The sequence below is a fragment of the Anolis carolinensis genome, chromosome 4 (genome assembly GCF_035594765.1).
Source record: "Anolis carolinensis isolate JA03-04 chromosome 4, rAnoCar3.1.pri, whole genome shotgun sequence".
Taxonomy (NCBI): Eukaryota; Metazoa; Chordata; class Lepidosauria; order Squamata; family Dactyloidae; genus Anolis; species Anolis carolinensis.
Window position 1 is genome coordinate 3563997 of NC_085844.1, and position 17426 is coordinate 3581422.

Sequence of the window (17426 nt, forward strand, 5' to 3'; positions counted from 1 at the left end):
AGTCAGGTCTCACCTTCTTCTCACCAGTCAGACCACTTAAGGATCGGCAAAAGTGGCACCAACAAACGACACCCCAGCCATAAATTATCTGCTGATCCCAGCGGTACTATACGTTTATTTACAGACTATATACAATGCTAAACACCATTGCTGTCAGGACTCATGTTCCCTTGGCAAGGGCAAAGCATGGCGCATCCTCTCAGTAAGCCGAGTCTGTTTTCAGTGCTAGCAGGCACCTCCCAACATTCCACAGTTCATAATGAATGTTCCGTCCACACAGTTGAAACGGAAGTCTTGACCCATTGGCCCTGCAGGCAGTCAATCAGGGACGGCATGTTATTAACTCCTGTGCTGCTGGAAAGCTTGCCGGAATACATAGACACAATCCAAACAGCAACAATTGATTGAACATTTCACACTATAACAACAAAAACACTGACAGAGTCTCCTTCCTTATCTGGAGGTTTTTAAGCAAAGGTTGGATGGCCAACTGTTGGGAAGGCTTTGATCTTGTCTTCCTGCCTGGCAGAAAGAAGGGGGTTGGACTGGATGGTCCTTGGGGTCTCTTACAAGTCTGTTGTTCTATGTGAAACTGATCATTCCCATAATGGCATGTTTCCATTTATTAAAAAAATAATTGAATAATAGACAGACTAGTAAGAGTCATGTCCAGCCCTCTGGCACACAGGAAGACATAATTGTGACAGCCCAAAATGATATCCAACTCAAAGACCTCCAGAGATCCACCTCACTCCAAGGCAGATATTGTCCAATATTGAACAACTCTCATGTTGAGGTTGGTTCTAATCAACTGTGTAAGTCAATGCTATTTTGTTAACTGGGAGAATGCTTCTCTGGGAATCTGTAGGTATTCCAGAATGGTTCTGTGCTCAGGGCTGGCCTGTGGCGCAGCTGGTTAGTTAGATGCAATAAATCACTACTGACCGAGAGGTCATGAGTTTGAAACCAGCCCGGGTCGGATTGAGCACCCGACCATTAAATAGCCTAGCTCGTTGTTGACCTAAGCAGTCGAAAGACAGTTGCATCTGTCTAGGTACCGCTTTATGCAGGGAGGCTAATTTAACTAATTTACGACACCATAAAAACATCCAGTAGCCTGCGTGCAGAAGAATGAGGAAGTACTCCATCAAGGAGTCACAGTGGATGATGAAGCAGCAGCTCCCCCTGTGGCCAGAATTGAGCACACCCTCATGAAGCAGGAAGCTGGAAAATGTTAAATTATCTCTCTGTCTGCATGTCTAATGGCATTGAATGTTTGCCATGTATATGTACATTGTGATCCTCCCTGAGTCCCCTTTGGGATGAGAAGGACAGAATATAAACACTGTAAATAAAAATAAATAATTTCAACTAGAAGCAACCTATAGGACTTATAAAGAACATATTTTACTCATTCTGCCAGAGTCAAACCCAAACATATGGGGAGTCTAGGCATTTTCTTCCCACGATAAGAAAGTCTCTGAAAACCAGTTTTCAAAGCCTATTCACAATTCAAGACTTAATGTGGGCAAAATTTACACAAGGTTGTTTAGTGCAAAAGTTGTTCGTGTTTTTGTGATATGGATTGAAATGTTTAATCTATTGTGCTGTGGAATCGTTCTGGCAAGCATTCCTGCAGTCAAGAGGTTAATTACAGCGAGACCTGATTGATTGCTGGACGGGCAAATGACAAAGACTTCCATTTGTGCTACGTGACAGGAAGATACATCACAGGCTGTGGAATGCAGAGGAGGTGCTTCAGTGTATAGAGAATGGACTCTGAGAGAGACAGAAAAGTTCAGTGTTTGATCTTGCGGATGCAAGATGTGTCCTGACAGTTTTGGTTAATTAGCACTGTAAATATTAGTATAAATAAAGCATCAGTGCCGCTGGGATCTGCAGATATAATCAGTGAAGTTGTTGTTCTTGGTCGGTGCCGCTTTTGCCATTTGCAGAGTGGTCTGACGGATGGGCAGAAGTGAGACCTGACCAAAGTTACCGTATATACTTGAGTATAAGCTGATCCGAATATAAGCTGAGGCACCTAATTTTACCACAAAAATCTGGGAAAACTTACTGACTCGAGTATGAGTTGAAGGTGGGAAATGCAGCAGTTACTGGTAAATTTCAAAAATAAAAATAGATGTCAATAAAATTACATTAATTGAGGCATCAGTAGGTTAAATGCTTTTGAATATTTACATAAAATGTAATTTAAGATAAGATTGTCCAAGTCTTGATTACCGTATATACTTGAGTATAAGCCGAGCCGGATATAAGGGCCCTTACTTGAGTATAAGCCAAGGGAGTGTGATGACCCATGGGCCTTGTAGTCCTGCTCATGACATTGTGATGCCTGATGAAGAAGAAAACTTGGGTTTTTTACCTTCCCAGTCAGAACTGGATTCTTCCCAGACAGATTCTTCCCAGCCAGATCTGGGAACCTTGCACCTGCAAGAGGGTTATGTTCCAGAAGTATGTCAAACAAACACTGAGGCTACATCTCCTGTGTTTTCTCGCCATGAGTTTTGTAAACAACAGAGAGGTTTGGAAGCGGCCTCGCGCAGGAGTGCTAGAATAATTGCTAAGAATTTAGCCAATTAAGCCTGCTTTCCATGAGAATCTTTAAGGAGTCAAACATCTGGTCTCAGAGATTAGCTTTCGTTTCTGGTTCCCAGAGAACTGCTCTCGGCGGGAAAGTTAGACTCTATATAGGTGTTTTAACCGCGGAGTAACTTTGCGGAGTCAATTCGTCAGCCTCCGGAGCGAGTTGTGTCTGGACAGCGCGCTCCGATCCAAGCCTCGTTCCTGTTCAAGCCTTGTTCTTGTTTTCAAGCCTTCGTTCCTGTTTCCCAGCCTTGTTTACCTACGGACCTTGCCTCGCCTTTCAGGACTAAGCCTTGCCTTGTTTCACGGATTTTACCAAGTAATTCCACGGATCTTGTTCTTGTTCCTTGTTACCTTGTGCCACGATTCAAGCCTTGTTTTCAAGTATCAAGTTAATTCCTAGCCTTGCTCAAGTTTATGGACTAAAGGACCTTGTCATCTCCCCTCACTTTGCCTGGCAAAGTGAGTGTTTCGGTTATTGGATTACAACTTTGGACCTTAATATTTCATATTGGACATTGTTTCTTTGGACTAATTTTGACCTTTCCTGAAAGGTCTGCTTCTGGACTAACTTTTACATTTGCTTTTATTAACTTTATATATTTCCTTAATAAAGATATTAGATAGAATCTGGCCTCTGCGTATGGTTATTGGTGCTCTGTAGCCTGGGTCGTGACAGTTCGACTCCGCCACCCTAAGCACCAATTAACCTCGGCCAGAATGTCTACCGGAGCCGGACCTGGACCGGGCGGCCAGCCGATTACCTACACCATCGACAAGGATGAGGTGGACCGAATCCGTGATAAGCTCAATGCACAGGATGGGGAAATAAAGGGTTTGAAGGAACGCGGAATCCGTCTTCCGGCCATGGCGTTGCCAACCAAATTTACTGGAGAAGCTTCTAAGGTTCATGTTTTCCGTCGCCAATGCCAAGCTTATCTAGAGGCCCGTGATGCCGAGTTTCCCCAGGAAGACATCAAGGTGGCGTGGATTTACAGTCTCCTAGACGGGCCAGCGGCTAACTGGGCGACGGCTCTGTTCGACCAAGCCTCCCCACATCTAAGGTCAGCGCAACATTTCTTGGACCACCTTAAGGCGACCTGGGGAATCGAGGACAATTTGGAGGCAGCCGGTCACAAACTCCGCCGCCTCTTCCAAGGAGACAGACCCATGTCTCAGTACATAGCCGAGTTCCGAGTGCTGGCCCACAACACCGGCTGGAACGATGTTGCCCTCAGAGGACAATTTCGGGAGGGTCTCAACATTGAAATGCTGGAGGAAATCTCCAAGGTGGATCCTCCCCAAACGCTTGAAGCACTCATCGATCAATGTTTACGGGCTGAAGTCATGATTGCCAACAGGAAACAGTGGGTACGAGGCCAGAGCGGTAGAGCTGGGGCAAAACCCCCTGCTCCCGCCAGCGTTCAGCCGCGTCCAGTGTGGAGACCCCCACCACCATCCCCATACCCCAGAGGGAGCGAGGAGGTGCCGATGCAGTTGGGCAATGTGCGTCCCAGATTAGATGCCGCCGAGAAGGCCCGCCGCCAACGCCTAAATCTCTGTTGGTATTGCGGGAATGGGGGCCACTTCGCCAGAGAGTGCCCAGCCAAAGGGAAGCCCGCCGCCCGTCTTGCGGCGGCGTCCTCCACGGAGACGAAGGCGTCTGAGGCGGCTGGCACACAGCCGGCGGGGGAAGCCAACGACCGGGCGTAGAGAGGCTCGCCAACACGGTCAAGAAACCCATTCAAGAGCCGCCAACCGGGGTCCTGTTCCTTCTAGTGGTCACCTTATGGTCAGCAAAAAAGGGACCCGTCATGATCCACGCCATGATTGACTCAGGAGCTACCAACAATTTCATTGATAGAGAGTATGCCGACTCTCTGGGATTACAATATCATGACTTCAAGAATGCCCGTGTGGTGCAAGCCATCGATGGCCGCCCTCTCAAGACGGGCCCCGTAAGCCAGTGGTCGGAACCCACCAGGATGTGGATAAGGGAACATATGGAAGAGATTTCCTTCTTTGTTACTGAGGTTCCCCATTTCCCTGTGATTTTGGGGATTCCATGGCTGACACTTCACGACCCAAGCATCTCCTGGTCCAACAGAGAACTGCAGTTTGCTTCAAAGTACTGCCAAAACCATTGCCTCGTAGCCAAGGTCTGCCATGCCACAGACACCGAGCCCATTATCACCTTGCCAAAGAAGTACTCCGAGTATTGGGATGTATTCAATGAAAAAGAAGCCGAAAAATTACCCCCACATAGACCTTATGACTGTGCCATTGACTTGGTGGAGGGGGCCCCGATCCCGCGAGGGCATCTCTACTCCCTGACTGAACCAGAGCAAGAAGCTCTCAGGGAATTCATAGAGACAAACCTTCGCAAGGGATTCATCAGACCCTCTCAATCCCCAGCTGCCTCCCCAGTGATGTTTGTGAAGAAGAAGTCAGGGGAATTACGCTTGGTGGTGGACTACAGAGCATTGAACAATATCACTAAGCGGAACAGCTATCCCCTGCCCTTAATCTCGGATCTACTAGACCGACTTCGAGGAGCCAAGGTCTACACCAAGCTGGACCTACGGGGGGCTTATAATCTAGTTCGCATCAGAGAAGGGAACGAGTGGAAGACCGCCTTCCAGACTAAATTCGGATTATTCGAGTCCCGAGTTATGAATTATGGTTTATGCGGAGCTCCCGCAACGTTCCAGCATTTTGTCAATGACATTTTTCAGGACTATCTAGATCGGTTCTTGATCATCTACCTGGACGATTTTTTGGTGTTTTCTAGATCACAATCAGAACATGAGAACCACGTTAAAATGGTGTTACAACGATTGCGGGATCATGGACTTTATGCCAAGCTGGAAAAATGCGCTTTTGATCTACAAGAGGTAGATTTCCTGGGGTACCGCATCTCGCCTCTAGGGCTCTCCATGGACCCGGCAAAAGTTTCAGCAGTATTGGAATGGCGGGCGCCAACCAACAAGAAAGAGGTGCAGCGATTCTTGGGGTTCGCGAACTATTACCGCAAGTTCATTCCAGATTTTGCCCGCTGGTCTGACCCAATCACCAGCTGCATCCGTGGGAAACAGCCCTTCCGCTGGACTGATCAAGCAGAGAAAGGGTTCCAGCAACTAAAGAAATTATTCACATCCCAGCCAATCCTTCAGCATCCAGATCCTGAAACCCTTTTTGTGGTGCAAGCGGACGCCTCTGATGTGGCAATTGGGGCTGTGCTCCTACAACCGGTGGGAGATCACCTTCATCCTTGTGCCTATTATTCTCGTCAACTAACCGCACCAGAGAGGAACTATACCATTTGGGAAAAAGAACTATTAGCCATAAAGGCAGCTTTTGAAACTTGGAGACATTGGCTAGAAGGGGCCAAATTTCCCATTGAAGTCCACACTGATCATCGGAATCTAGAACATCTAAGAACTGCCCGCAAGCTAAATCAGAGGCAGCAACGTTGGGCTTTATTCTTTGAACGTTTCAACTTCCAGATTCATTATGTGACCCCAGCCCAAACCAAGCAAGCAGACGCCCTGTCACGTAAACCGGAATACGCTGCAGGACGCAAGGAGACCTTTGAATCCCAACTACTACAACCCGAGAACTTTGCCACGCTCACAGTGGGGAACACCAAATCCACTCCCATTGATTCAACTCCCTCTACTCCAGGACCCATCTGTGCTCAAGAAATCAGGGCTAGTCAGCAAGCAGATGCCTGGGCGCAGGACCAACTTCGTCAAGGTCTGCTTTTTCCCTTTTCGCTTAAAGATGGACTGCTTTGCTATAGAAATCATGTTTATATCCCACCCGGACCGGGCAGGGAAAAAGCACTTCGTCTGTGTCATGACTGCAAACCAGCAGGGCATTTCGGACTATTTAAAACCATGCATTTGATCCTAAGAGATTTCTGGTGGCCCAAGATCCGCAAAGATGTGGAAAAATATGTCAACACCTGCCCAGTATGCCAGCGCTCCAAGATAAGAAGGGAGAAGCCCTCAGGGCTTCTACACCCCCTTCCTACCCCATCTCGCCCATGGGAAATAATTTCTGCGGATTTTATCACTGACTTACCACCTTCCTGTGGATTCACCACGATCCTAGTGGTGGTGGACCTTTTCACCAAGTTAGCCCATTTCATTCCCTGTGAAGGCCTTCCCACGGCCCAAGAGACTGCAGATTTATTCCTCCAACATGTTTTCAGACTACATGGATTGCCCAAGAGTTTGGTCACAGACCGTGGATCCCAATTCACCTCTCGTTTCTGGAAGGCACTACAAAAACTATTGGGCATAGACTCTCGTTTATCTTCAGCTCATCATCCCCAAACGGATGGGCAAACGGAGCGCACCAATGCCACTTTGGAACAGTACCTTCGCTGTTATGTAAACTACCAACAGGACAATTGGGCTTCTCTGTTACCACTGTCGGAGTTTGCCTACAACAATGGAGTACAGGCTTCTACAAAAGAAACGCCGTTCTTTGCAAACTACGGCTTCCATCCACGTTTCTTTCCCCCTGTCATTGAAACTTCAGAAGTTCCCGCAGCAGAAGATTGGCTGCAGGAACTCACAGCGGTGCAACAACTTTTGCTCCAGCAACTGGAACAAGCCAAGGAGGACTATAAACGTCACGCGGACAAACATCGCCAGCCGGGCCCCGAAATCAAGGTAGGAGATCGGGTTTTTCTGTCCACTCGCTTTTTGCCCTCCCATCGCCCTTGCCGGAAGTTAGATGCCCGTTTCATTGGTCCCTATCCAGTGGTGGCGCAATTAAACCCCGTGACTTTCAAACTCCAACTTCCGCGTTCAATGCGCATTCACCCAGTGTTTCACCGCTCCCTGCTTCTTCCGGCGGATGGTGTGCGGCCAGATGTAGACCGGCCGGCCCCCGTCCCTATTTTGGTGGATGGGGAGGACGAGTTCGAGGTTCAGGACATTTTGGATTCTCGCTTTCACCGCCGCCGCCTGCAATATCTCATTGACTGGGTGGGTTTTGGCCCTGAGGAACGCTCTTGGGAAGACGCCTCCACAGTCCATGCTCCTGATCTAACCCGTCGCTTTCATCAGACCTATCCCGCCAAGCCACGACCTCGCGCCTCGGGGAGAGAGTCCCAGTTTGGGAGGGGGCTTGAGGAGGGGGATAGTGTGATGACCCATGGGCCTTGTAGTCCTGCTCATGACATTGTGATGCCTGATGAAGAAGAAAACTTGGGTTTTTTACCTTCCCAGTCAGAACTGGATTCTTCCCAGACAGATTCTTCCCAGCCAGATCTGGGAACCTTGCACCTGCAAGAGGGTTATGTTCCAGAAGTATGTCAAACAAACACTGAGGCTACATCTCCTGTGTTTTCTCGCCATGAGTTTTGTAAACAACAGAGAGGTTTGGAAGCGGCCTCGCGCAGGAGTGCTAGAATAATTGCTAAGAATTTAGCCAATTAAGCCTGCTTTCCATGAGAATCTTTAAGGAGTCAAACATCTGGTCTCAGAGATTAGCTTTCGTTTCTGGTTCCCAGAGAACTGCTCTCGGCGGGAAAGTTAGACTCTATATAGGTGTTTTAACCGCGGAGTAACTTTGCGGAGTCAATTCGTCAGCCTCCGGAGCGAGTTGTGTCTGGACAGCGCGCTCCGATCCAAGCCTCGTTCCTGTTCAAGCCTTGTTCTTGTTTTCAAGCCTTCGTTCCTGTTTCCCAGCCTTGTTTACCTACGGACCTTGCCTCGCCTTTCAGGACTAAGCCTTGCCTTGTTTCACGGATTTTACCAAGTAATTCCACGGATCTTGTTCTTGTTCCTTGTTACCTTGTGCCACGATTCAAGCCTTGTTTTCAAGTATCAAGTTAATTCCTAGCCTTGCTCAAGTTTATGGACTAAAGGACCTTGTCATCTCCCCTCACTTTGCCTGGCAAAGTGAGTGTTTCGGTTATTGGATTACAACTTTGGACCTTAATATTTCATATTGGACATTGTTTCTTTGGACTAATTTTGACCTTTCCTGAAAGGTCTGCTTCTGGACTAACTTTTACATTTGCTTTTATTAACTTTATATATTTCCTTAATAAAGATATTAGATAGAATCTGGCCTCTGCGTATGGTTATTGGTGCTCTGTAGCCTGGGTCGTGACAGGGGGGCTGTTTCATCCCTAAATCTTCCTAGGAATACTGTATTTTGCATCAAAGACATTTTTCTTGCACATGTTCTCCAACAACAGGGTTTTCTATGGAAAAAACTATTTTCTCAACAAATTAATTTTTCTGTGCAAAATATTACTTCTGCACAGAAAAAGCTGTTTCCTACATGAAATCTTTATGGGCCTTGCATCAGTCCGATGACCCTTTTTGTTGTTGTTTCTTGTCACATGAAAAACCTGTCTTTTGGTCATAATCTAGACATTTTCCCAAACTTTCTGTCCATCTGTTGATAGCTGTTGTCTTGTTTGTTACCTCTTTCAGTTCCAGAACAGCCTGGAGCCTGACCTGGAAATTGTAGTCTGCTCGGGCTATGGCAAGAACGGCGCCCTTTCGGTCCTGCAGGTCAGTGGAGGGCATTCATGGCAATGACCCTGGTGCGCAACATGCGCCAGACTCTCCTCACTGGCGCAGGCTTTTGCGCAGTGTGTTCTGTCAGGTATTTCTTCAACCTGAAGCAGAGTTTCTCAGCTCAAACCTCCAAGCAGTATTAAAGTACTGTCTATAGCAGTGATGGCCAACCTATGACACGCATGTCAGCACTGACACGCTTAGCCATTTTTGCTGCCACGCTGCCACATGCAGATTGATTGGATGACTATGTCTTTTGTGGACAAATTTGGTGTGATTTGGTCCAGTGGTTTTGTTGTTTACTCCATGAGAATTATGCACATTACATTTATTGATATATATATATATATATACACACACACACACACACACACACACACACACACACACACACATATACATATATACACACAGTAGAGTCTTACTTATCCAACACTTGCTTATCCAACATTCTGGATTATCCAACGCATTTTTGTAGTTAATGTTTTCAATATATCGGGATATTTTGGTGCTAAATTCATAAATACAATAATTACAACATAACATTATTGTGTATTGAACTACTTTTTCTATCAAATTTGTTGTATAACATGATGTTTTGGTGCTTAATTTCTAAAATCATAACCTAATTTGATGTTTAATAGGCTTTTCCTTACTCTCCTTATTATCCAACATATTCGCTTATCCAACATTCTGCAAGCCCGTTTACGTTGGATAAGCGAGACTCTACTGTATACAGTAGAGTCTCACTTATCCAACCTTTGCTTATCCAACGTTCTGGATTATCCAACGTAGTCTGCCTTTTAGTAGTGAATGTTTTTGTAGTCAATGTTTTCAATATATCGTGATGTTTTGGTGCTAAATTCGTAAATACAGTAATTACTACATAATGTTACTGTGTATTGAACGGCTTTTTCTGCCGATTTGTTGTAAAACATGATGTTTGGTGCTTAATTTGTAAAATCATAATGTAATTTAATGTTTTAAAGGCGTTTCCTTAATCCCTCCTTATTATCCAACATTTTAGCTTATCCAACGTTCTGCCAGCCCGTTTATGTTGGATAAGTGAGACTCTACTGTGTGTGTGTATATATATATATATATAATCATATTATTACTATTATATTATTATTATATTATTTATTATTCATGACTACATTGAAACTAGAATAGAGAGAAATCAGCGTGGAAACTGCAAGAGATTGTTGTACATGGAAATAATGGTAGTAAATAGTTTTTGATTTATTGAATACAGTTATATATTACAATTATATATTTTTGTTATTTAAACTACACATATTGCAAAATTATGGGTTTTTTTCTTGAAGTGACACACCACCCAAGTCATGCTAGGTTTTTTGGTGAATTTTGACACACCAAGCGCAAAAGGTTGCCCATCATTGGTCTATAGCATGAGCAACACTTGGAATAAACAGCAGACACAGGAACTTCTTTTGACAGAAAGGCTTTATCTTTCGTTACAGCTATTTACAGTATTTACAGCTCTCAATTCACCATACATCATCACATCACCCGACACCAACTTTTCTTCTACCGGCTGTTAGGAATTGTGGGAGTTTTACTCCAAAACACCTGGAGGGCCCAGGTTTGCCCTTGTCTGTGCTAGAATCACAATTTCCCTCTCTTCCCAACAGAAAAGCATCCGGCCGCAGGTAGTGACCACTTTTGAACTCCCAGGCTGCTATGACATGTGGACGGTGATTGCGCCGCAGAAGGCGGAAGCCCCAGTGGTGCGTATGGCTTAGAATCAAAAACAATCAACGTTATCTAATCTGATGTCTAAACCTTCTCTCTCCGGTGGTTATATTCTCTCCGTTTTCAACACCCATTTAGTGAAAAGGAACCATCGGTACATTATTTCCCCACCTAATAACACACTTCTAAGTTCCAAAAAACAGTGATGGAGATTTGGCCCCATCTTTGTTGGAGGAACACAATAAATGGTACCCAGTCTTTCTTAAAATTAGAGTTTTCTTCTTGATCAATGTAGTATGTTTATCCTTTTCCGCAAGTTCACTTGTTTTCATAAGCCAATCATCTTGGGGCAGAATCATTGGGCCTTTCCATCTTTAGGCGTAGGTCATTCTTGCTGCTGTGGTCATGTCTAGCAATGACCTTCCTCATTCTCTATCGACTTGTTCATCTAATTTCCTAAGCAAACGGAGCTCAGTTTCATGGTGTTTTCTGTCAATGCAGCAGGAGGAAGATGCTCAGGGGGAAAGTGCAGAGAAGGAGCCTTCTCCGCCAGAGCCGCCGGACGATGGGAAGAGGCACGGGTTCCTCATCCTGAGCCGTGAGGACTCCACCATGGTGAGTTGCCAAGCTTGCTTAGAGCTATACTACTATGCAAAATCCCAGAATACTTGTATCTACACAAACACATGATGGTCTATGCACAAAGAAAATATGTCCAATGTCAAAAGTCAGACGCCAATTAGAGAACAAAACAGAGTTTATTCAAGAAATAGCCCAAAAACTAGTCACAAACATAAAAGATGGCTTAAAACAACCTTCAGTGTTTTAAGGCAGTCCAAACAAAAATATATAAAAAATATGCTTTAACAAATAAACCGGATTATTCAAGCAAATAATCCAAATTAAACTAAAGGTGCTTCAATTCAGCTCAAAACGTTCTGAGTTGGCTTGGAATAAGCAGCCAAAACAAAGCAAAGACTTGGAAATCCCCAAAAAACTCCCCAAAGTCCCAAACATAGCAGTTCAAACTTAAAGCCTCAGACAGAAACTCACACTGAACAAAGGAGCTCCCCAGTGAGAGTAGCTTGTAAACAAACTTGGAAGCCGGTGCACCAGGCTTTGGGATTTAAAGGGACAGTGCAAGGAGATGTCGTCAAACCGGTCCGGAGTCAAAACAGCAGGGGCAGCAATAATCCACTTCAAGAGTGCAGACAATGCCAGGAGCTCAAGGAATAAAGTGAAGAGACGTCGTCAGGTCGGTCCAGGGCCAGGAAAGGAGACAGCAGCAAGGTCGGGAGGCAAGTCAGGAGTCAAGAGCCGTGGGTAGACACAAATCAAAGAGCGAAGGCAGCAGAAGAGTTGAATTCCAGTCCAGGGTCCAGGGGCTGTAGTCATCAATTCAAGGTCCACGAAACGGAATGGCACAAAGAGCCAAGGCAACGGAGGCAACAGCAGATCTGAAGCAAAGTCCCAGTCCAGTCTTCTTTAACACGTACAGGAGTCCCAGTGGCGCCCAGCAACACCTTGCCACACGCAAAGTAAAGTGACTAAACATTCCCAATTTATCCCAATTTTCCCTGGGTGCCCAAAGAGCAGGTGTCCCAAATCCTTAATCTGAATCAGAACTCCACACAGCTAAAGCTCGTGGGTCGGGCGTGCCTAATTCTTCATCAGAATCCCAATCAACCTGCCCACGCCCAACACCGTGCACACCTGGGGATCCATCCTCACTCCTCCAAGCAGCCCAAGTGGGGTCTGCTTCTGAAGACACCCAAGCTTCCCCAGTGTCAGCAGTATCCATGGGCCCCGATTCCTCCCCCCGCATCTCCGGTGCCCGTGCCCAGTCAGTGCCCACTTCTTCAGCCACCACCTGTTCCTCAGCATCCATTTCTTTCACAAACTCCCCATCTGAATCTTCCTCAGAAGACTCCCCATTGAGATCCCTAATTCTCTTTCTGTACAAATCCTCCGAGCCCTCCTCGCGAGGGTTTTTCCTTCCTCTCCTGATCCCACCACCATCATCCACAGTCCCCGAAGGCGCAGTCACAACATCCAAATAGCATATAGTATTATTAAAGTTCCCCTTACAAAGCTCAATTTCGCAGTACCAGACAGAATGAAAAGGAGCAACAGCTCTAACACAAAAGTTATCCAAGTCTGATATTGGTTCCAATGTATATAGGCTTCAGGGATACAAAGTCAATGAAAATATCTTCCAAACAAAGTAAACAGATGGTTGGTCATGTTGCTGTATACTGGAATGAAGAAAATAAAGATGGAGAAAGTCTTCGTAAGTAAAGTCCAAATAAAGTCCCAAGTCTACAGGGGTTCCCAGGTATTTTTGTACCCTGTTTCGGGGAGAAAACCCCCTTCTTCAGGAGTTGGTATACTCAGCAACAATGAACTATTATCTAAAACAAAACATAGAGTAACAAGTATTTTACCAGCAGCATTAACAGAAGTAAAGGTAACCCATATAACAGTATTATACTTACATAGTGCCTAATTGCTTTCACTGAGTGACTCTGCTTGTGGTGATTTCAACTGCGAGTGATTCTGGAGGTTCATTCAAAGGTTTTTAAAGAGTACTTGGTAACTTAAAGGAAACAGCTAAAATTAAGTGATTCATTAAGTCCCTGAGGGAAAAAGGTTTTAAACTTAAAGATCCAGTACATTGACCAGGCCTGGGCAAACTTGGGCCCTCCATGTGTTTTGGATTTCAATTCCCACAATTCCTAACAGCCAATAAACTGAAAGTACAGACAAGGTCAAACTTCAGCCTTCCCTCCAGGTCTTTTGGATTTCAATTCCTACAGGCTGTTGGGAATTGTGGGAGTTGAAGTCCAAAACACCTGGAGGGGGGCTGAAGTTTGCCCTTGTCTGGCTTAGTCCCACATCCATTTAATATGGCCCAACACAAAATCCAAAACTTATTAAAAATTGAGATTTTTTTTCTTTTTTTGTAACTTAATTGGGTGGTTCTGAAGCATGAACTTTGTAGATGACAACAGAATGGAATGGAATAATCGGAGTACGTTACGTCTGCAAATGTTATAGTATTATGCATAATCTGCATTGCAATTGCAAACAGTTCGGCCAGAAGAAATGGAAAAACCTGTTAGAATTAACTAATAAAATAAGGAGCAAGAGGGCTTTGTTGTAGTGTTGCATCAAAGGAATTGTGAAAAAATCAAGAGTATAATCTTTATTATTATTATTATTGACACAACGACATTGTATGACACAGCAAACAAGATAGACATGCTGGATTTCGTATCACAAAATCACAAGTCGAACACTTCCCAAGCGTTTCGGACTATGTGAGGTATTTTCGGATGATGTGTGCAGATCCCAGTAGGGTGGCCTTTTGCAGTTGGCAGATCGTGATTTTGTCAATGTCTATTGTTTCCAAATGCCGGCTGAGATCTTTTGGCACGGCACCCAGTGTGCCCATCACCACTGGGACCACCTGCACTGGTTTCTGCCAGAGTCTTTGAAGTTCAATCTTGAGGTCCTGATATTGGCTGAGTTTTTCCTGTTGTTTTTCGTCAATGCGACTGTCACCTGGGATGGCGACATCAATGATCCAAACCTTTTTCTTTTCCACAACTGTGATGTCTGGTGTGTTCCAGAACTTTGTCAGTCTGGATTCGGAAGTCCCACAGTATCTTTGCGTGCTCATTTTCCAAGACTTTTGCAGGTTTGTGATCCCACCAGTTCTTTGCTGCTGGGAGGTGGTACTTGAGGCATACGTTCCAATGAATCCTTTGGGCCACATAGTTGTGCCTCTGTTTGTAGTTTGTGCGATTTTCTTACAGCAGCTGAGGATATGATCCATGGTTTCATCGGCTTCTTGCACAGTCTGCATTTTAGATCATCAGTTGATTTTTTGATCTTGGCCTTAATTGCATTGTTATTAATGATAACAATCTCCCAAAAGAAACTTGGGGTGGCTTACGAAAGCACATAATAGTGCTACAAAAACAAACAGAATGCAGTAAAATAAATATTTATAAAACAATAACAATTAACATAAAACAAACGTACATGCAAAGCATACAAAACCCCCAATCAATATAAAATACTCAGTAAAATGCAGCAATAGCTGGGGATTAAAATGGGCAGTATCGATTTCAAGTTACATTAAAGGCATAGTGTGGCAGATTGTCATTACGTTCTTGCTATTTATGGCCCAAATCCTTTTCCTATTGCCCTGTTTTCCTCTCCTTCCTTCCTTCCTTCCTTCCTTCCTTCCTTCCTTCCTTCCTTCCTTCCTAACTCTTGCACTTCGTGCCTCCCGCAGATCCTGCAAACGGGCCAGGAGATCATGGAGCTGGACACGAGCGGCTTTGCAACCCAGGGCCCCACGGTCTACGCAGGAAACATTGGAGAGAACCGCTACATTGTGCAGGTCTCTCCGCTGGGCATCCGGCTGCTGGAAGGAGGTGGGTGCAGCCCCTCTCTTTTGGGGGGGGGGGGGTGGGGGGTTCAAGCAGCATCGGTTTTCAAGGAGAAGCCCCTGACCTGGACGCAGAAGCAAAGGTTTTTGATGGGCTGGGAGAGCTCCTTTCTCACATGGATTTATTATACTATGTAACACTATTTTTGTTCCTGGGTTATAACTGTCATCTATATATATATAAAAGAGTGATGGAATTCTGGCGACCGCCAAATCAACAAAACTAAACACCCCACAACCTCGATAATTGACAACACAACCCATCATCCACGCCTCTAGGTTGATACAACAAAAAGAAAAGAAAAATAGAGTCCTAATTAGAGGGAGAGGAATAATTGTTTTTATCCAATTGCTGCCAGTTACAAGGCTAAGCTCTGCCCACTTGGTCTCCTAGCAACTCACTCACCCAGGGGACAGGCAGACTTAGGCCTCAGGCCTCTTCCACAGATTATCTAATTTGCACTAGATTAGATGGCAGTGTAGACTCAAGGCCCTTCCACACAGCTATATAACCCATTTATAATCTTATATTATCTGCTTTAACTGGATTATCTGGACTCCACACCTTTACCCTTTACCTTAACTACCACCAATTCCTCAATACTTTATTTCCCATATCACCATACTTCGCCACAGCAACGCGTGGCCGGGCACAGCTAGTTTCCTATACATTTGTCGCTGTTTCTTCAACTTCTAACACTGATGTCACGGCCAGTTATGGTCCAGTGGAGGTAACCCTTGACCCTGTCTTCTGCCCCCCTCCCAGTGAACCAGCTGCACTTCATCCCTGTGGACTTGGGCTCCCCCATCGTCCAGTGTGCCGTGGCCGATCCTTACGTGGTCATCATGAGCTCTGAGGGGCAGGTCACCATGTTCGTGCTGAAGAGTGACACCTACGGCGGACGGACGCACCGCCTCACCTTGCAGAAGCCCCAGTGGCACCACGTGAGTAACGGCTCCGGACACATGTGCCATGCATTGGCTAAGGCCTGGCCACGTCTCAGAGGAAGGAACCGTGTTTGTTGTTAAACATGCACTGATTGTAGCCATGGCTTGGTGTTCACATTGCATTACATGGAGCTAGGCGCTGCCGCAGGTAAAGCAACCTGCATTGATGCATCTTGCTTTCTTTTTTCTTGCTATTTTTTGTGTGTGTCAAAATAAAGAAAGTGTAGTAAAGAGATACAAAACATACAAAAAGGGAGATTTTATAGTATACATACTATATATGTGTGTGTGTGCCCGGCCACGCGTTGCTGTGGCATATGGGAATCTTTTGTTAGCCAGGTGGAATAGCAGTGAATAGCCTTGCAGCCTTAAAGCCTGGCCGTTTTCTTCTTATGGGAATCCTTGTTTGGTGAGCTGGAATGCAACAGGTTTGCTGCTTGGAAGGCTGCGTACTTGCGTTCTAGGGGAATGGTTTTTTGGTCTGCTAGAATTGCTAAGAATATCCTCGCTGCTGCAAAGCCTGGCTGCTTGCTACCTAGAGGAATCTTTGGTTGGTCAGCTTCAATAGTACAGAGTAGTATCGCTGCTTCAAAGCTTGGCCAGCTTCTACCAAGGTTAATCCTTTGTCGCACTGAATAGCCTTGCAGCTTCAGTGCCTGGCTGTGTTATAGCTAGGGGAATCCTTGTTTGGTGAGCTGGAGTAGCACCCTCAATCAAAGAGATGCTTTGAAGCCTGGCTACTTCCTTTGTAGGGGAATCCTTGTTTGACCATCTTGAATTGCATTGAATAGTCTTGCAGCTTAAAAGCCTGGCCGCTTTCTATATATGAACATGGTGTTTTCTTTTCTCTTTTTTTGATGGTCACTCCTTGGGAAGCGATTACAGTAGAGTTCCGGTTATCCGACATAATAAACAGGCAGGCTGAATGTTGGATAACCGGAACTGTCGGATAATAGGGAGGCCCTATTATCCCTCCCGGCAAGCCGGGCACTTGGCGAAGGGAAGAGGGTCTTCCCTCCGCCAAGCACCCAGTTTAGAGAAGCCCAGTGTGTGCTTGCTGCTTAGCAACACACACCAGGCTTCTCCTGGCCTGGCAACCTGGATAATACAGTACGTCGGATAACCGGAATTCTACTGTAGTTTTGTGG

General features: G+C 45.4%; 1 protein-coding gene across 3 annotated transcripts in view; it reads left to right on the forward strand.

Annotated features, from left to right (window-relative positions):
- cpsf1 (cleavage and polyadenylation specific factor 1) overlaps positions 1 to 17426 on the forward strand; it is an 86802-nt gene that overhangs the window by 29584 nt on the left and 39792 nt on the right. For 2 of the 3 annotated variants that reach the window (XM_062979890.1, XM_062979888.1), the window contains exons 16-20: positions 9069 to 9149; positions 10811 to 10906; positions 11373 to 11486; positions 15175 to 15316; positions 16097 to 16275. In XM_062979890.1, coding sequence (XP_062835960.1) covers positions 9069 to 9149; positions 10811 to 10906; positions 11373 to 11486; positions 15175 to 15316; positions 16097 to 16275 — 612 coding nt within the window. The remainder of the gene's footprint in view (positions 1 to 9068; positions 9150 to 10810; positions 10907 to 11372; positions 11487 to 15174; positions 15317 to 16096; positions 16276 to 17426) is intronic. The other variant, XM_062979889.1, reaches the window with a different exon arrangement.